The sequence below is a fragment of the Micropterus salmoides genome, unplaced genomic scaffold, assembly GCF_014851395.1.
Source record: "Micropterus salmoides isolate LMB-PRFRI ecotype aquatic unplaced genomic scaffold, ASM1485139v1 Ms_hic_scaffold_17, whole genome shotgun sequence".
In the NCBI taxonomy this organism is placed as follows: domain Eukaryota; kingdom Metazoa; phylum Chordata; class Actinopteri; order Centrarchiformes; family Centrarchidae; genus Micropterus; species Micropterus salmoides.
The window spans coordinates 12,206,831-12,225,083 of NW_024040817.1; the positions used below are offsets into that span (position 1 = coordinate 12,206,831).

Consider the following 18,253-nt stretch of genomic DNA (forward strand, 5'->3'; position numbering starts at 1 on the left):
ATGATGTGTAAAATTGGTGGAATGCCCCTTTAAATTTAAAGCTGAAAAATGGTCATCATATTGGGTATAAAAAAAAAAAATATGTATGTACAGCACCATTTCCACCATTTCTGTTGCAGCAGGAGTAGGGACTATAGTTGCAGTAATCTTAAGGCAACTGAAAGTATTTCTGCACTTTCCCTACCTGCCTTGAGACAAATTGCAGAAACCAGTTCAATCTGTCTGGCAGCTTACTGATCTTTGCCAAAATCGAGCTCCACTATTCTGGCTGTTATATTTGACTTGTCTCTGCTTGATGTTCCTCTGTTTCACCTGCACCCTACCCCATCTTTGATCTCTCTTTGATCCCTTTGTATTTCATGTCTCCCTCCTCTCTCAACAGTGTCTGATTTGCGTCATCTATCTTCCCCGCCGATATGTTTGTATTTCTCCATCTGATTCAGTTCCAGCCTTTCCCCGTCTCTCCCCGATTCCCCTCTCTGTCTAACCCTCATTCATTCCTTCTCACTTTCTTTTAACCTTTGCACAGCTATTACTCCGTTTCATCAGTCTAACCTGCCCTATTCTCTCTCAGCTCCCTCTGGTTGTTCATCAATCAATAGGGATCATGACCTGTGTTTGTCTGTCTCCCCCTACAGGCGACTTTGGGGAGGTATGTCGCGGCTGCCTGAAGCTCCCCAGTAAGAGAGAGCTGCCTGTGGCCATAAAGACGTTAAGGGCCGGCTGCTCAGACAAACAGCGCCGCTCCTTTCTAAGCGAGGCCGGCATCCTGGGGCAGTTTGACCACTCCAACATCATCCGGCTGGAGGGCGTCATCACCACCGGTGAGGAGGATGGGAGGGAGATCAAGCAGAAAGCAGAGGGTGATACCAGTGGGAAAAGGATGCGAAAACAAAGGAGAGTGGGTAAAGATGAAAGGAAGCATAGAGGAGGAAAACTCCTGGGCATCCAGGGATCAAAGGAGGAATGGGCCAGTTTGACCACCTCCAGCAACACAAAGGGGATTCACCTCCATTACCAAGTTGGAAGGTATGGTAAAGATAGGGTGACATGGTAGGGAAGCAGAATGGGGTAAAAATGGGAAATGAAATTTGACCATTTCAATATTACATGTGCACTTCTTGTAACTCCGGTGAGAATGGAAGGCAACTGTAGCAGGAGCAAAGGCGATGGACAGGGGAATAGAAGATTGGGAAGAACATTGCGATACTCCCACGACTTCAATATCACACAAATGGAGGGGGTCAACGCTCACAGCGAAGAGGGCGGGACGGGAAGATGGAAAAGAAGAAAGAGTTGAAGAGCAGAGAGCAGGGTGGTGGGATATATGCCATACGCTAGCGGCAGCTGAGCTACATCAAGGCCCATTTTCCGCTGACAGATAGCAATTGAGGTCCTAGAGTGAAAACAAGATGGAAGGAGGGGGAGGAAAAAAAAACTTGAAGGGAGGAGACGGCAGAAAAAGACATGAGAGACAGAGAAGATGAGGTAGAGGTTAATGGGAATGGCAGGTGAAGGGAGAAGCTTTAAAGAGTTTGTGAAGTTTTTGTTACTGCCGCAGTGATGCTCAGTGTGGTGTGTGTGTCCGGGAGGGGGGGGGGTCCTGAATACAGTGTGTGCTCAGTAGGATGGCAGCAGATGTGCACAGGGTACAGTAATTGGTGCTAGAGACCCAGCGGGGCCCTGAGATCCACTCCAATCTCTCCCACAATCATGTGCAAAAACACACACTCACACCTCCTGTGCAGGCTCCCTCACACACACACACTAAGTCAGTCCCATATGCTCACTTTCTCTTTCACTATCATTAACACACACACACACACACACACACACACACACACACACACACACACACACACACACACACACACACACACACACACACACACACACACACACACACACACACACACACACACACACCTGCTTACTTGCCTCCTCACTTGGCATGAAATCACACACCAGTGCACACATACAGACACACCCACAGACTGTTAGACTACAAATCACCTGCTTTACATCACTTACCCCCCACCAAATCCACACTCCCTCTTTGCCCACCTGCAAACAGCACCCGCCTCCTCACTAATCTTCCCTGCCTTTCACCATAATTGAAGGCCACATGAAAACATGGGTGTGTCCCGTCAACTCAAAATGTGCTCCTTTCTTTTATGACCCATCATTTGCTTCACCCTCTTACTGGTAGTTTCAGGGTTATAGGCAGAAGTGGAAGACGTACTAACATGTAATTATCCTTTACTTAAATGCACCAATACCACAATGTCTTTACCTACAGTTTAATACTGACGCAGTAATTTAGAACTGCAATCAAACACATACTGTCCAGTTACAAAATTTAATCCACACCTTTCAGCCAATCGGAATGCAGAATTCTCGGTGATCATTGTATAAACTCCATTACCTGTATGTTTAATGGAGCCCCTGTATAGTATGTATTAGCATACATGAATTATAAAGTACTGTTCTTACATACATATTGGCGAGAGTCTATGTAACCCCTCTCAGAACATTGAGATTTAGAGTCATTGATGTGACAGGAAGTGGCAGTCTCGAATTTGTATCAATTTCTCATCATACAGTATTTATAAATTATAGTAGTTTCAGATAGTTGTATGTCAGAAGCGAAGTGCCGTTATACTTCCATCAGAACAGTATAGGAGGGAGGTGGTACTTTCGCAAGTTGCATTTTGATATTCATGAGAATTTCCAACAGCACAGCCATGAACTCAGTCAGAAGGAAATGATTTAACAACAGCAGTGAGCCCATGACTAGATCAGTTAATTGAAAAAATATCCACTGATATTCAATCCTTGCTTAGTTTGCATTTTCTAAAGCATCACATACACTCACCTAAAGGATTATTAGGAACACCATACTAATACTGTGTTTGACCCCCTTTCACCTTCAGAACTGCCTTAATTCTACGTGGCATTGATTCAACAAGGTGCTGAAAGCATTCTTTAGAAATGTTGGCCCATATTGATAGGATAGCATCTTGCAGTTGATGGAGATTTGTGGGATGCACATCCAGGGCACGAAGCTCCCGTTCTACCACATCCCAAAGATGCTCTATTGGGTTGAGATCTGGTGACTGTGGGGGCCATTTTAGTACAGTGAACTCATTGTCATGTTCAAGAAACCAATTTGAAATGATTCGAGCTTTGTGACATGGTGCATTATCCTGCTGGAAGTAGCCATCAGAGGATGGGTACATGGTGGCCATAAAGGGATGGACATGGTCAGAAACAATGCTCAGGTAGGCCGTGGCATTTAAAGGATGCCCAATTGGCACTAAGGGGCCTAAAGTGTGCCAAGAAAACATCCCTCACACCATTACACCACCACCACCAGCCTGCACAGTGGTAACAAGGCATGATGGATCCATGTTCTCATTCTGTTTACGTCAAATTCTGACTCTACCATCTGAATGTCTCAACAAAAATCGAGACTCATCAGACCAGGCAACATTTTTCCAGTCTTCAACTGTCCAATTTTGGTGAGCTCTTTCAAATTGTAGCCTCTTTTTCCTATTTGTAGTGGAGATGAGTGGTACCCGGTGGGGTCTTCTGCTGTTGTAGCCCATCCGCCTCAAGGTTGTGCGTGTTGTGGCTTCACAAATGCTTTGCTGCATACCTCGGTTGTAACGAGTGGTTATTTCAGTCAAAGTTGCTCTTCTATCAGCTTGAATCAGTCGGCCCATTCTCCTCTGACCTCTAGCATCAACAAGGCATTTTCGCCCACAGGACTGCCGCATACTGGATGTTTTTCCCTTTTCACACCATTCTTTGTAAACCCTAGAAATGGTTGTGCGTGAAAATCCCAGTAACTGAGCAGATTGTGAAATACTCAGACCGGCCCGTCTGGCACCAACAACCATGCCACGCTCAAAATTGCTTAAATCACCTTTCTTTCCCATTCTGACATTCAGTTTGGAGATTGTCTTGACCAGGACCACACCCCTAAATGCATTGAAGCAACTGCCATGTGATTGGTTGATTAGATAATTGCATTAATGAGAAATTGAACAGGTGTTCCTAATAATCCTTTAGGTGAGTGTATACCTCCACTTGACTGAATATATAGGCCAATCTCTATAAACACAAAACAGAACTACTGCAAGATCGGCACCCTTTTACTTGTATTTAAATTACTCCACTGAAACCTTTTGTCATGAAAGTCGTCTTGTTTCTGGATCCTAGGCACCTTTACCAAGGCCATGATGATATTTGTCCTCCATATCCTTTCCTACAAGAATATGTAATAGTTTTCCCCCTCAACAAGTGGATATTTCAGTTTTCATCAGCTGCTCTGGCTACCTGATTGAGTTCATAGACCAGAGAGAGACATATAGTTCAAAGAGACAGTTTTGCAACACACGTCTGAAACAGTAGAGTACAGTAAAGTTCAAGGATTTGCTTTTCAATATGTATTCAAATCATGACTTACAAGTGTATATGACTTTGTATGAATTTGAGTCTGTGAGGCAGCAGACAGCACTTAACTACTCACTCTCTCTTTCTCTTTTCTCAGTTTGTATTCATTCCCCCCTTTGCATTTCTGTCAGGATTTGCAAACTTATGTAACATCCTCTACAATACAATGTTTTTAGCAAGCCAACCACATGACAAAAATAATAGAATTTTTTCAACTAGGTCCTTGTTTCTAGTTATATGTATTTGTCATTCCAGTCGTGTGCAACCCACCAACACACAGTTAAACCACTGATTCACTCACCAACTCGCATTAATTACATGATGGCTGGCACATTTCGGTAGTGTCTCTGTGCTGACTCACAGTTCCCGAGTGTTGTTGCTAACCTTTTCAAATAGCTTCCTGAAAGCCCAGTAATACTGGCAAACCATGAAATGTGAATATTACAATGCCAAGTTATCAATTTTGTAATATGCCTGCAATAACTGTCAGGACTATCTTCCTATTTGTATTTTTAGATCTCAAGTTGTTTACATATCTATTAAGGTTTATTTTACTGTCTCAACTTTCCATAATCCACTCCTCCTCCCTTTTCGTCCCCTCTCTCCTCCAACTGCTGCAGTCTTATTTTCCTCCTCTGTGCACTTCATAGCCCTGCTGGATTCCTGCCATCTGTGCCTGGCCATAGTCTGTATGTGTGTGAGCATGTATGCGTTAGTTGTGCATGTGTGCAGTGTATATAAACGTGCATACCTGGACTGTGTTGCCTTTTGTGTATACTCGTGCACAAACTATGTGTGTGTGTGTGTTTGAGGGTCGTTAAACTTGCTGAGACAGCCAGGGCAGCACACAGGTTCTGCTGGCTTCACCACAGTTCACTGGGTGAGGAATGGCTTTGCACAATGCCTGCCGTGCTGCCAAGTGGACTAGACTCACTTTATTCTCCCCCTCCCTGTCTCTGTCTCTATTACCTCTCTCACTTCATTTTTTTCCCCTCTCTCAATTTTACCCCAGTGTCACTTATTCATATACTCTACTGTCTTGCTCTGTGTCTTTCTCCAGGTAACACCATGATGATCATAGTGGAGACCATGTCTAATGGAGCCTTAGATTCCTTCCTAAGGGTACGTTTTTGTGTGTGTGTGTGTGTGTGTGTAATTAGTATGTTTATTTTAAATATATATGCAGAAATGTTTGCTAATTGTCTAACTACTTATAAGAAATGATCTTCTGTCTTTGAGCTGCTTCACAAACAAGGCATTTTGTTCTAATAATCCTGAATTCATTATTATTATAGTGCAGTCCTAGGGCAGCATTACTTGTGCATATTACAGTAATAAGGAAAACGTAGCATAATTAACCACACAAATGGAGTGTTTCTGCTTAAAGATGCTGTAAGCTTCTGTAAACTGTTATTGTGCCCCTCTACTCTGTGAACCACTGCGGTGTGGTTTATAATGATATGAATTAATGGCCTGTTTGTTTTTGTTCTCCAAATAAAGGGATTCAGCTCAGTGAGCACAACAGTGCACTGTAGTAACAGATGTTGCCTTTTTTTGGATCACTACATACATACTATATACACTCACCTTATTTTCTCTCCCTCCCCTTTCCTCTCTTCTTTCCTTTCCTTTTACATCCACCCCCTCCCTCCCTGGTCTTCATCTCCCTCCTTCCTTCCCTTTTGCCTCCAATAACCTCAGAAACATGAGGGCCAGTTGAGTGTAATGCAGCTGATGGATATGCTGACTGGGGTGGCATCAGGGATGAAGTACCTCACTGAAATGGGCTTTGTCCACAAACGGCTGGCTGCGCACAAGGTAAGGGAGCAGGTGGGAGGAGGTGATAGTGGAGTGTGTGTAGGGTGATGTATGTCTCAAGCGGTGGCGAGCTTTCACAGGTGGGTTACAGAATACAATTTGTCCTTGACTGCAAATATCTTTGATAATCCTGTGGGTTTTTTATTTGAGTGATACGTTAAGCTGAAAATTATGAGACATATTGTCAAAACCGTTTTGTCGGGTTTCACTGCGTGGCATTTTCCTAAAAAAGCCTGTCTGTCAAACTGCAGATGTAGTGGTCACGTTGCAGAAAATGAAGAACAGAAACATTTGTTCTTGTAGACAATCAATTGTCCCTGGGGCGATAAGAGCTTTGCCCACCAGGGCGGTGAGCTCTCATACAGAGATTGTTTCCCCTTCCCCTCCACCAATGCTAATCAGTTTGTTTTCCCAATCTCAGGTGCTGGTTAACTCCAACCTGGGCTGCAAGGTATCTGGCTTCAGACCTCTTCAGGAAGACAAGATAGAGGCAATCTACACCACACTGGTAAGAAAAGGAAGAAAACCGTGGTGGAAACGTATGTGCGGGCTGCAGCGAGGAGTTCAACTTTAATGCATATATTAAATTCTGTATTTTACATTCTACTTTCCCAATTAATGACCCTCAAAGTGGCACAAAGCCTGTTGGTAGGAGGTTCACACATGTATGGGGTGATATTTTTAATGAGCCTTGGACCAAATGAGAGCCAACACATCATGTCAGGATCAGCGGAGGTCATATAATTAAGCCGTCAGAAGCAAAAAAAAAAAAAAGGAAATATTTCCCTGGATATTTTTGTGTATCCACTCAAGGTGAACCCACTCCTCTAAAGATTCTTTTGATCTACTGAAAATATGTTCAAAAGCTTTTCAAAGAGAATATTAAGCTTTACTTTTGTGAACTCTCCACACCCTTTTCGCTCCACGTTTTACCTCGCCGGCTCTCACCTGCAGCATGGAGGGAAGAGTGTGGTGCTGTGGACCGCTCCGGAGGCCATCCAGTACCATCGCTTCTCCTCGGCCTCAGATGTCTGGAGCTTTGGCATTGTCATGTGGGAGGTCATGTCCTATGGAGAGAGACCCTACTGGGATATGGGCAATCAGGATGTAAGTGAGTGAGTGAGTGAGAGCGAGAGTGAGAGCGAGAGTGAGAGAGAGAAAAGGAGTGAGATAAAAGGGTGCTTTCCATTAATCTCTTCAGCCATTTACATTATAGTCCTGCCTCCATTGTTTTAATATAATATCTGCACTTAACCAGTCTCCCTCTCTCTTTCACCTCCCTCTATCAATGAACTCTGTATCCATGCCCAGCTTGGATCTTATTAAAAGAAAGCCAAGAAGGCACAGTACCTCTGAAAGCTTTTGCAGGGTCTAAGTCCCCCTCTTTAAGTCTGCATCAGCTCCATGACCAATCCTGTTTTCTCTTAAGGATCCACTGACCCCCTTCTAGTGGCCTTTGCCTGTCCCAGAGTGCCATCCTGCTCTTTAAAGTGTTTAAAATCCCTCTGGAAAAATTCATTTTCTTAAAAGAAATGTAAAGCGCTTGCTATTTGAGGGTTGAAGAGATTGTCCACTTGATAGGGCCCTGCCGCTTGTCACTAGCAACCTATACTTCCCAAATCAATGTGGCTGCTCTGTTTTGCTGTTGCCTACCTCTTTGTCATTCAGAAACAAAAAGGTTGTTTTTAATTGTACTTTTTGAAGTAAGTTGGAAGAATGATGCAAGTCTGCCGAAGAGACAAGGGAGAGCAGATTATTCTTTGACTATTTTTCTTTTTAATGAAGCACAAAGCATTGCAAAGTGTGAGGAGATAGTGATCATTTTAACAATCATTATCATTCATTAAGTCCAAAAGCTTAATCACGCTAATGCCCTTACTTACTACTATTACTGTCATCATGAAATAATGCCTACATTATGCAGGCAGGTGCATAGTTAAGAAGCAACGCATTATTAGCATGTTCCTTTTTTGAATGTCCAAGAATAGCTAGCTTTTTAGAACCCTTTTTTTTCTCTGGTGTCCTTTCACAAAGCAGGAGAAAGTTTCTTCTTAGCCTGGTTCATATTATCAAACTTTCCAATTGAGAGGGCAAAGGTCAAGCTTGTAGAACGCCAAGGATATTAATCCACTTTAAATTGATACATTATATCATAACGGAATTGTTGGTGGACCTGTCCACCTGTGATCCATCATGACCTTTACCTACCGACTTTGATTAAATGGAAAATGTCAAATGCTGAAAAGCATTTTATGAATGCTCTTTAGTGAGATAGGAGCTTAAGGGGCTGAGAGGATGGAGGAGTGGGGTGGTGGGTGGGCAGGTAGAGAGAAGAGAGTGTTCTAGGAAATAATGCCGTCATTTTTGTGATTATGCTTTGGCTTTTTTTCCTCCTTTCAGGAGATTGTATTTCTAAAGAGTGATTCAGGTGGAGGACATATCACATGTCCCCAGATATATTGAGAGGAAATATCTTGTGAGGTGTCCTGGTGAATGGGGAAAACATTAGTTTGATGGAAGAACATTGAAAGTCTGGAGTTATGCTTTCATGCTCCGCTATTTGAGGACAGTGAGGTTTTGTTCACAGAGCTAGATGAAAAATACTGAGCTGAGATGAATCTATATATGATATAATATTTAGTAGCTTATCTTTTGGAGTTTGTCAGGTACGAGACAATACTGGCTCTTATAGTCTGTTTGTTTCATCTCTGTAATTTCTCTTTTATTTCAAACATGTCCGATTTGTTTTTTTAAATTCACAGGCATACAACATACTGTATTATATGAAATTAAAATATCGTGAGAGTTTTCAGCTGATAGTAGCCCTACTATTCTGATAACCCATCAAATATCCTGTGAAGTGACACTAAGAGAAATTGAATTTCCTGTTAAATGACCTTTCAATCAACAGAAAAGTCAGTCAGTCATGATGGATTTTGCATTGTTCAGTTTTTGCAGGGATACCTTCTCTTTCAGATAAAACCTTTTGTATCTGTTGTGTGGTTCTAGTTTTCATAGTAGTATTTAGTAATGACATGACTGCAGATTTGTATTCAGCTCATATTGTTTAGGTTATAGGCAATATCTCTGTGAAATTTTGTTTGTTTTGCTGTTGGGGCTGGCTCATAAGGTGACCTTAAAGGATGCTACCGCAAAATAAGTTCAATTACCGAAAAGCAAAACAATGCAGTGCAACATTGTAGGTGGTGTAATTTGTGACAAGGGAAAATGAAAGCACCAGCACTTTTCTACTCTTATTTATCCGAGTAGGACCTATACTGCCCAAAGGCAAAGTCCAACTTTTGTTAAGTAGGACAAAAGTTTTTTTTAAATTTTATTTCTTTTCACATTTCTATTCACTTCCTGTTCTATCAGTCACAACACTAATTCTAAATGTTCAAACCTGATATAATTGTTTTCTTTCTTATGCATGTCTTGTAGGTGATCAAGGCCATCGAGGATGGTTTCAGGCTGCCGGCTCCTGTAAACTGCCCTCCACATCTCCATCAACTGATGCTGGACTGTTGGCAGAAGGAGAGGACAGAGAGGCCCAGCTTCAGCCAGATCCACTCAGCCCTCAGCAAGAGCATTCGCTCTCCCGATGGCATTGGTTCCTCCACACTGGCACGCAGGTAATGTCTGGTAATGGACATAAACGGATGGCTGTTTAAACTCATTTCTTCAAATTCCCATCTCCACACAATCAACTCTATTTCTTCTCCTCTAGAACCCTGAGTTCATCCATTACGCTAGCAGAGAGGCCGCTTCCCTCCTTCCCATCTTTTAACTCAGTGGGAGAGTGGTTGGATGCAGTGGACATGGGCCGATACAAGGACAACTTTACTGCCGCCGGATACTGCTACTTAGAATCTGTGGCACGAATGACTGTACAGTGAGTGGCTTTATACAACTCTGTCTCTGTGACCTTTCATTTGCTGTTTTAGAGAGGGGGGTGCTACCTGAGATAATAAGAGAACAGATCATTTAAAAATGCATGAATAAATAAATGACATAATTGGTGACATTTTTTGGTTTTAGAGTGTGAACAGAGAAAAACAAGAAATATGACACCTCCTTGGGCTTTAGGAAATTATAATGGCCATTGTTAAAAAAAAGACAATTAAACGAGTTGGCAGATTAATCGATAATGCAAATTATTTGTTGCAGCCCTAAACTAAGATGAATATATAATGGGAGCAAACCTTAAAGGGGTGTTTAGTCATGAATCTTTCATGTTATTTAGAAATACTTGAAACCAAGTTTTCAAGGGTGTATAAAACAGAAAAAACGTGGTTCTAATAGTCATATGATCACGCTGATCATATGATTATTAGAAACACGTTTTTTTTCACAGTCATGGAGTCCCTCACCCCAGCTAACATACATGGCAGTCCAATGATTGTTTCTTTTTTTATTAATCTTGGTATACATTACATCTGTGTCCACAGAGATGTACTGAGCCTTGGCGTCACTTCCCTTGAGCACCAGAAGCTGATACTGGCTGCCATCCAGACCCTAAGAGCCCAGGTCATCCAGATGCATGGCCGCGGTGTGCAGGTCTAACAAACAGGTCCACACACCTAGTCTCACACTGCTGCGGCAGACCCACAGGTATGTGCAGATGGATGATAGGGTGGAGAAGGGGAGCGAGAGAGCGCTCTTCCAAACTGAAGGAAAGACGAGCAGATCTTTCAAACTGCACTCCTATCTACTCCTCCTTCCCACACTTCCTCATGCCTTCCTTCATTCCTTCCTTCCTTTTTCCTGTGAATCCCCTCAGAGACGAGCAGTGTTCCTGTCACGACAGGGGGATAGCAGAGGAGTGATGTCACGTGACTTTTTTTGTGACCTCTATCTGCACTTTGACCTTCAATAACTGTGTCATCTCCATCTCACTGGTTTTGGATCAGTGCTTAAAGACAAATGAAATATTGTCTGTAGCAAGACTGGCTCAATCTAAAGCTGACCTCTGAGCTGTTGGAGGGGCACAGACGTACTACGCCGCAAACACACCGGTTATGTACTCATGCTCAGAAGGACATTTACGTTTTGGGTGGAATTTCCCTTTACCACAACCCCGATTCACTAAAAACAATATACCATCAAAGGCAGAAACTATTTCACTGGCCTTGGATCAAATCACCATCAGCTCAGAACTGCAACAGCTGATTTCCCATCAAAGAGGAATTGATTTACTACAAGAACACACAATCATATCATTGTATGTCAGAGCTGATCGGAAATCAGGTAAAGGAACATTTCTGAAGATTAAACATGGCTAGAATGTAAGCTACAGGAAGACTGTAGCGGCCCATGTCAAGGGTCCAGTGAGCCTGAGGTTAGAACAACTGGATCAAGCTTCAACAAAGGCCAAATGAACAGGGCTAAGTATACAATATAGTCCTACATATAGTATGCTGATTGGATGAATAGAACTACAGTACGTTATGGGTGATAATATACTGTACTGTCAGGAACATCAGCCTATCTACTTACAACTGGGTTTTTTTTCTCTTTGGGGCTTCTGATGGTTAAACAAAAGCTGCAGGATGCAATTGTAAAGCGAAAAGTTGAAAACGTGTTTGATTGTTCATTACTTTGTCTGTTTCGCTACTCTCAGTTGTATTTTCTTTCTTCCTTTCTCTTCTCTGTGCTTTGAAGTTGTTTTCTTTGTGCATTTAAAACATTATTTTCCCTTCAGCCTGCTGGATGTCATTTCGGTAACACAATCCTCCTCTCCAAAGCCTCTCTCACTAACATGTTTAATACTCCATACAGAGCATTGGCCAACTCTGGAAGCTGGCCTGATTCAGATATTTATCCATATTTATTTATGTTTACAGACTGTGACATAAACCTCTCCAGAATACAAAAAAGAGGTTAGGAAGGTTTATTTAACTTATTGTATTTAAAAATGTTAAGCAAAGCAGTTGTCTCCTCTTTGTTTCTATTTTGTTGATTTATTATGATTGTGAGTTTATACCTGAGCAAATTAGTTGTTTTGCACACAGGAAGTTAGAGGAACACTGGATTTTACTGTCAGCACACAGTATCTGTGTATTCTTGAACACTGGATTTGGTACAGATAATTTTAGGTCAACTATCATTTGATTTGCTGTATACATTACAGTGTATGTTGCAGTATGGTTACAGTATTACAGAATGTCATACAGACTTTTTTCTTTCTAGCTGTTGTAATATCATGTTTAATTTTATGTGTGCTGTTAATATCATGCTCTGCCATACTATGTTACTCCCCCCCGCCCCCCCGATAACTCCCAGAATCCTCTCTGTACAGTGATCTGCCCCTCGCCTTTTCTGTCCTATTTCAATATGAGACTTGAAAGAAGAAGTTTATTGGGGCATTATTTGATTATCATACAGTTTCACAATAGAAGGTACAAGCATTTTTGACTGGAATATTGTAACCGGTTTGTATTTGGTACAAATAAGTTTTTCGTTCTTTCTCCTTGTACTCTCTTTTCTCTGTAAACGTTTTGTCAAATTAAATAAACTCATATGTCCTTATAGATGTTATCACACACATGTTAACATATCTGAGGATACACTCTGGTGGTCCTTTTGACACACACACACACACACACACACACACACACACACACACTCACACACACAGTCGGTAACACATAACAAACTGGACCTCGTCACCACGATGAATGAAAATTTGTTCCCCCTCCCTGTTACTGTGACCGTTACAATATATGTTTAATACTGTAAATATGTATTTGAAAATGCTAAATCTATTTTTATAATTTGTTTGAAAAACAATGTGTTGAATATAATATCTGCTCACTGTGTAAGGGTTTTATTTGTTCAAAGTTAGGGCCATAGCCAAGAAACTCTGGTGTTTGGAATATAAAACTGAAAAAAGTTTCTTTTTTTGTTTGTTTTTTGATGATTTTTACCTGTAAAATCTGATGGCTGTTGCAATATTGAAACGTGTTATTAAAAAATCTCCAATACAAGCAAATGTTTTTTTTCTCCTTGTGTACTATTGAGTTTGGATGTAAACCCTCAAATTAAATCCCCATGTTATTGCCTGACTGATGCTGGATTTTTTTAAGGCTGATAACGATATTTTGAAAGTTTTAAAAATCCAATAACAAAAACAATTTCAGGATGTATTAGTATCCTAAACATTTCAAGTTTAGGAACAAAACAGTTCTAAACTGTTACAAAACAGAGTTTCTCACTTGGCAGATTGTTCTGGTTTAAAACATGGTTTTGCAAATGTTTTATGAGGAAGGAAATGGATCCCACATATTTGTGAGACCTCAAGGATGGTCATTGGTGTATGGAACCTTTAATTTGTCCAGGTTTTGAGATATAATGGTGTGACTTCACCTTAATACAACGGAAGAGAAAGGAATTAATTTGTGATGGTGGTGCTAAAAGAATTGAAATTGAAAATTTGAAATTTACATTTTCTTTTTGAAATTCAACAGCAAAGTCTCTTTCCAAAAACAGTTCCTTAGATCTACTGAGTTCACAATGAACAGCTTACATAGGAACTATTTCTTTGGTAGAAAGTAGTACCAATAAAGAACAGTTCAGTGAGGTCTGTGGATTGTTTAGAGTAATTGGGACACTGTTTCTGGAGAGCCAGTTCTGCTCAATTTTTTGAATCTAAGTTTAGTGCTGTGAGTGTTGGCAGAAATTTTAAATATCGCAAAACATGGCCAAATAAAACCAAAATCTACAGGTAAGTAGGACAATGTTTTTGTTTATCATTTGGGTGAATTGACCCTCTAAAAAAAAAACTTCACAGTAGAACTTGGGTTTCTGTGTGTGTCTTACCGAAGCAACAGGGTAGCTGCATTGAGCAGTTGAACAGTTAATGGGGTCTAAATTATAAACTCCCAATTATCTGTCTACCCTTTAACTTCACTTCTAGTGCAAAGAAATGAACCAACGGCCTTTAGAGCTCACTTGTTCCTCTAACCTTAAGGCTGCCTGGCCCTCTCATACTTATCTAAGTGGTTATGTCATGTATCCACTTACAAGCGAATCCAACTTACGGTTACCTCTCCTGCCTACTTCTGTGGTTCATGGTTTTCTCTTACACTCTTATTAAGTCTCTCTCTCCGGCACTGAGGTTATATTACTTACTGCTTTATTACAGCCACCTTTAGAGCTGCACTGAGTGTATGGTAAATTATTGTAAATGCAAATTAACTTTGTGTGGGATCGCTGTGGGCAACTGTGTGGGCGGGTTGAAGTGTGTGTGCTGGTACGTGCGTCTGTGCCTGCCCACATGGGTCAGTGTGTGTGCATAATATTGTGTTTATGTGCATTTTTGTGTGTGAAGATACTGTATGCGTGTTGACCGTCCATGGGCATACATTTGAGAATGAGATCTTTTTATTTGTCTGGTACAGTTGCTGCAGCAATCCATACTTTTTATATTACTGTCTTATTAGAATTGAGGATTGGAGTTTGAGACTTAATGAGTTTCATCTCTGAGCCATTGCCGGCTGCAGCTTTCTAAACCTCCCACGCAATCAAACATCACCTCCTTCAGATGCTGCTTAGCAGACCCCAGCATTTGAACTCCCGCTGCAGCAACACTGGATGTAGAGAATTCATTATCGGAGGCTTCTCGTAGATTTCTTGCTTGCATTCACGATTCAATGTGATGAGGAAAACACTAAAAAGCCGATTCACACGTCAGGCTCATCAAGATTCTGTCCAAGAGACTGAACCTCCCTAGTGTAACTGCATTAATTTAGGACAAACAAAACCTTTATTTTTACTACCTAACCAGCCATTCTTTGCATCCTTCTGTATTTGGGACATAAAATATAAAAATAAATTAAAAAAATATAGCCGTAAAAATATTTTACCAGCTCTAATCTACATAATAGAAATTATGAAATCCTAATAGCCTTGACACTTGACTCCTGCCTGCTCTGGGTCATGAGCCACCTTAGCAGCTGCACACGTGCTAAATGAGCCGAATAGTGTGCCTAATCAACTGCTATCTGCCTCCTATTCCCTTGTGGTACAATATAATAAATGCAAACATCATATCCACAGTAACTCGCAGTGGCGAGGGGCTTTTGTGTTTGGTAGGTATTTTATCAGGCTTCTCACGGTTTGAGCACAAATCTTCAATCAGATCTGCCTGTTTATTCACTGTAAATGAGACTGGGACAGGGGGACGGGCAGGGATTCTTCCAGGAGATTAAAGCAAATCATGTTTCAAAGTGAAAAATATAGATTTTTGTACCTGAAATCCATCGTTTTCTCAAAATCAAGACTACACTCAAGACATGTTTAAAAGAACTTAGAATATACTACATATGGTGCAGCTCCTGTAGCTGTAAGTAATTCATCAAGAAGTAGATTTTCTTTCTGATTTTAAATTAAATCTTTCTTTTCGGACTGTTGCTCAGACAAAAGGAGACATTTGAAGAGGTCACCTAGAGCTCTAGGAAATTATTTTTCCTTTTCATCAAATTGAAAAAATGACAGATCGATTTATTGATTAATTTATTATTAATTAATTTGCAGGTTCCAGCTTATAAAACCCAAGCAATATCATTAAGTAAATACATTTTACTTTTGGACAGTTGGTTGAACAAAACCTTTGGTTGTAGGAACCTATGAGCATTTTTTTTTTCTGTAACATTTTGCAAACTAAACAAATCATTTTTTTGGGAAAAAAAAAAATTGTTCGATGAATTAATAATGAAAATAATAGCCCTTTCCACTCACCTCTGGGTATTACACAGCTTTCCACCCAAACCAGACATTCTGATCTACTATATAAGATACAGCCTTTATAATAAAACATGGACGCTTATAATGAAAGAAACCTTTGCAGTTGGAAAAGAAAAAGAGTCAAGAAATATAAGGTGGAAGAAATGCCAGAGAGGTAGCAGAAGGGGCAAAAGGATTCAAAGAGGCAGCAGGGAAAGCAGACGACACCTCTGTAAAGACATTAGTGATTCCCAGCTGTGCGCCGAGAGCCCTCTCCCCTTCTTGTCCTCCCTCTATCCCTCGCTCCCTCTGCTCCGTGTGAAGATTAAAGCAAGCGGCATAAAGGGGAGCGCAGTCTACCTCTAAGCTAGTGTGAAGGGGAAACTTCCCCCAGCACAAAAGTTCTGCTCTCCGCTCTTTGCCGAAGCATGCCGCAGCTCAAATCGGCTTTGAGAAATTAATCCCTGCATTATGGAGAGAGTAAAGTAAACAAACGGAGGACAGGATGGGGACCTGAGAGTGTGTGAGATGGGGAGGATTTTGTAGGTAAAAGCTTGCGTTTCTCTAGAGAAAAAGATACAAGAAGGCTGTGTGTGCTTGTACACATGTGAACGTGTGTGTACGGAGAGAAGGAAGAGTGAGCTCAAGACGTGATGGGGGTGAATGAAGGAAATGGAGCAGCAAAAGCCTACCCAATCCTCTGGGACACTCCTGGGAGAAGAGCATCACAGCCCTTTTGCTGCATGATCTTAAACCCCTCTCACTCTCGCCGTCTCTCATGTCCAGCTTATTACTGGCTTTGTCTTTCCCGGCTTCATTCAACCACATTGCCCCTGTGGCAGTGTGTCATTGTCTGCAAATCCTCCTCCTGCAGCCTACTCTGCTTTTCCCTCTTCTTTTTCCCATCCTATCTATCCACTGAGAGGGTACTTAGATAAGGCCTGGGGTTCAGTCTGACGAAATCAGAACTTCCCACTGAGCAGAGATTAAACTCTGAGTGACCGACAGAACAACTTCTCTCACTCTCTGTGGCTGGCTGGCAGACTGGAGGCTGGAGGAGAGTTTCCATCTCTCTTTTTGACAGTTTAAACACCCGTCTGTCTCGGCGCCTCCTGAGACTCTCCATAAGTGCACTTTCAGTCTCTCCGCTTGCCTGCATGTTGCCTCTCGCTGTCTCGCCATGTATCTGCCGTCTATCATCATTCTCCATCTCTCGACTTCCCTGCCCGTACTTTAAAGATCTCCACACATATTTCTCTCCTCAGTTTCCCTTCTCTTGTATCTTCCTTCACAACCGCTCATACGTTATACAAGTCCTCATTCTTGTGTGTTCTACTTCTGCTGTTTTATACAGATGTATCCTACTTGTCTCTGCCAATGACTTGCTTTGCCCCCTACTAGGCAGATATACCCGCACATATACAATATAAAGGATTTAGCAGGATGCACCCTGATGTTTTTTTATTCCCCAATCCCCCTTAATGAAGCAGCTGAGCAGAATGACTCTAAAGTGACACCCAGCCTTCGACCTTGTGGTGTTAGAGGGTTGATCTTGCAGGGGGAGAGGTTTGCAGTCCTATACTGCCACTTGGTGGAGTATATGAAAACTGCACTGTGTCGTGACTACTGTTGTGTTCTTGACAGTGGTACAAAGCAACTCGGTAGATTTACTCAAGCAATCTACTTTTCTGAAAGTACACATTTGAGGTACTTTACTTGGACCTTATTATATGCTACTGATAGGGAAGTATTATTTTTTACTCGATTCGACAGCTATAGTTACAGTTCAACAAATTGTGGTTTTACAAGGTTTTTTATGGTGAAACAATTTCATGGCCCATAAAAACCTTTTTACAGTTAATTCTATTTTTTTGTAAGTAAGTAATCAAGTGTGAGTAATCAACAAGATATGTTTGAGTTACTGAGTTTTAAGAGGTGCTGGGAGGCAGAGTTTGTTGAGCCAAGCTAAAATAATCACTTCCTGTAGATTCATATTTGCCTTACATAAGTCAGAGTGGTCTTGAGCTTATCCAACTCTCGCAGGCTGCATAGAAAGTAGTTAAAATTTGCTCAACCTCAACCAGCTGGAATATTTAAATACTGCCTATATGAAAATACATCAGTAATAACATTGCTTTAATATATACAGTAATATAACTGATATCTAGATTAGTTGTTAGTACTTTTGATGCTTGTACTAGTAATATATAAAAAATGTTTTGGACTAAAGTTGCCGGCCGGAATCAAACAGGGG

General features: G+C 41.3%; 1 protein-coding gene across 1 annotated transcript in view; it reads left to right on the plus strand.

Moving 5' to 3' along the window:
• Positions 1-13,262, plus strand: part of LOC119907806 (ephrin type-A receptor 7) — a 155,526-nt gene extending 142,264 nt beyond the window's left edge. The window contains exons 11-18 of the mRNA XM_038725489.1: positions 639-824; positions 5,519-5,580; positions 6,160-6,276; positions 6,698-6,784; positions 7,231-7,383; positions 9,718-9,908; positions 10,004-10,168; positions 10,725-13,262. Coding sequence (XP_038581417.1) covers positions 639-824; positions 5,519-5,580; positions 6,160-6,276; positions 6,698-6,784; positions 7,231-7,383; positions 9,718-9,908; positions 10,004-10,168; positions 10,725-10,839 — 1,076 coding nt within the window. The 3' untranslated portion in view covers positions 10,840-13,262. The remainder of the gene's footprint in view (positions 1-638; positions 825-5,518; positions 5,581-6,159; positions 6,277-6,697; positions 6,785-7,230; positions 7,384-9,717; positions 9,909-10,003; positions 10,169-10,724) is intronic.
• The last annotated feature ends 4,991 nt before the right edge of the window (positions 13,263-18,253 follow it).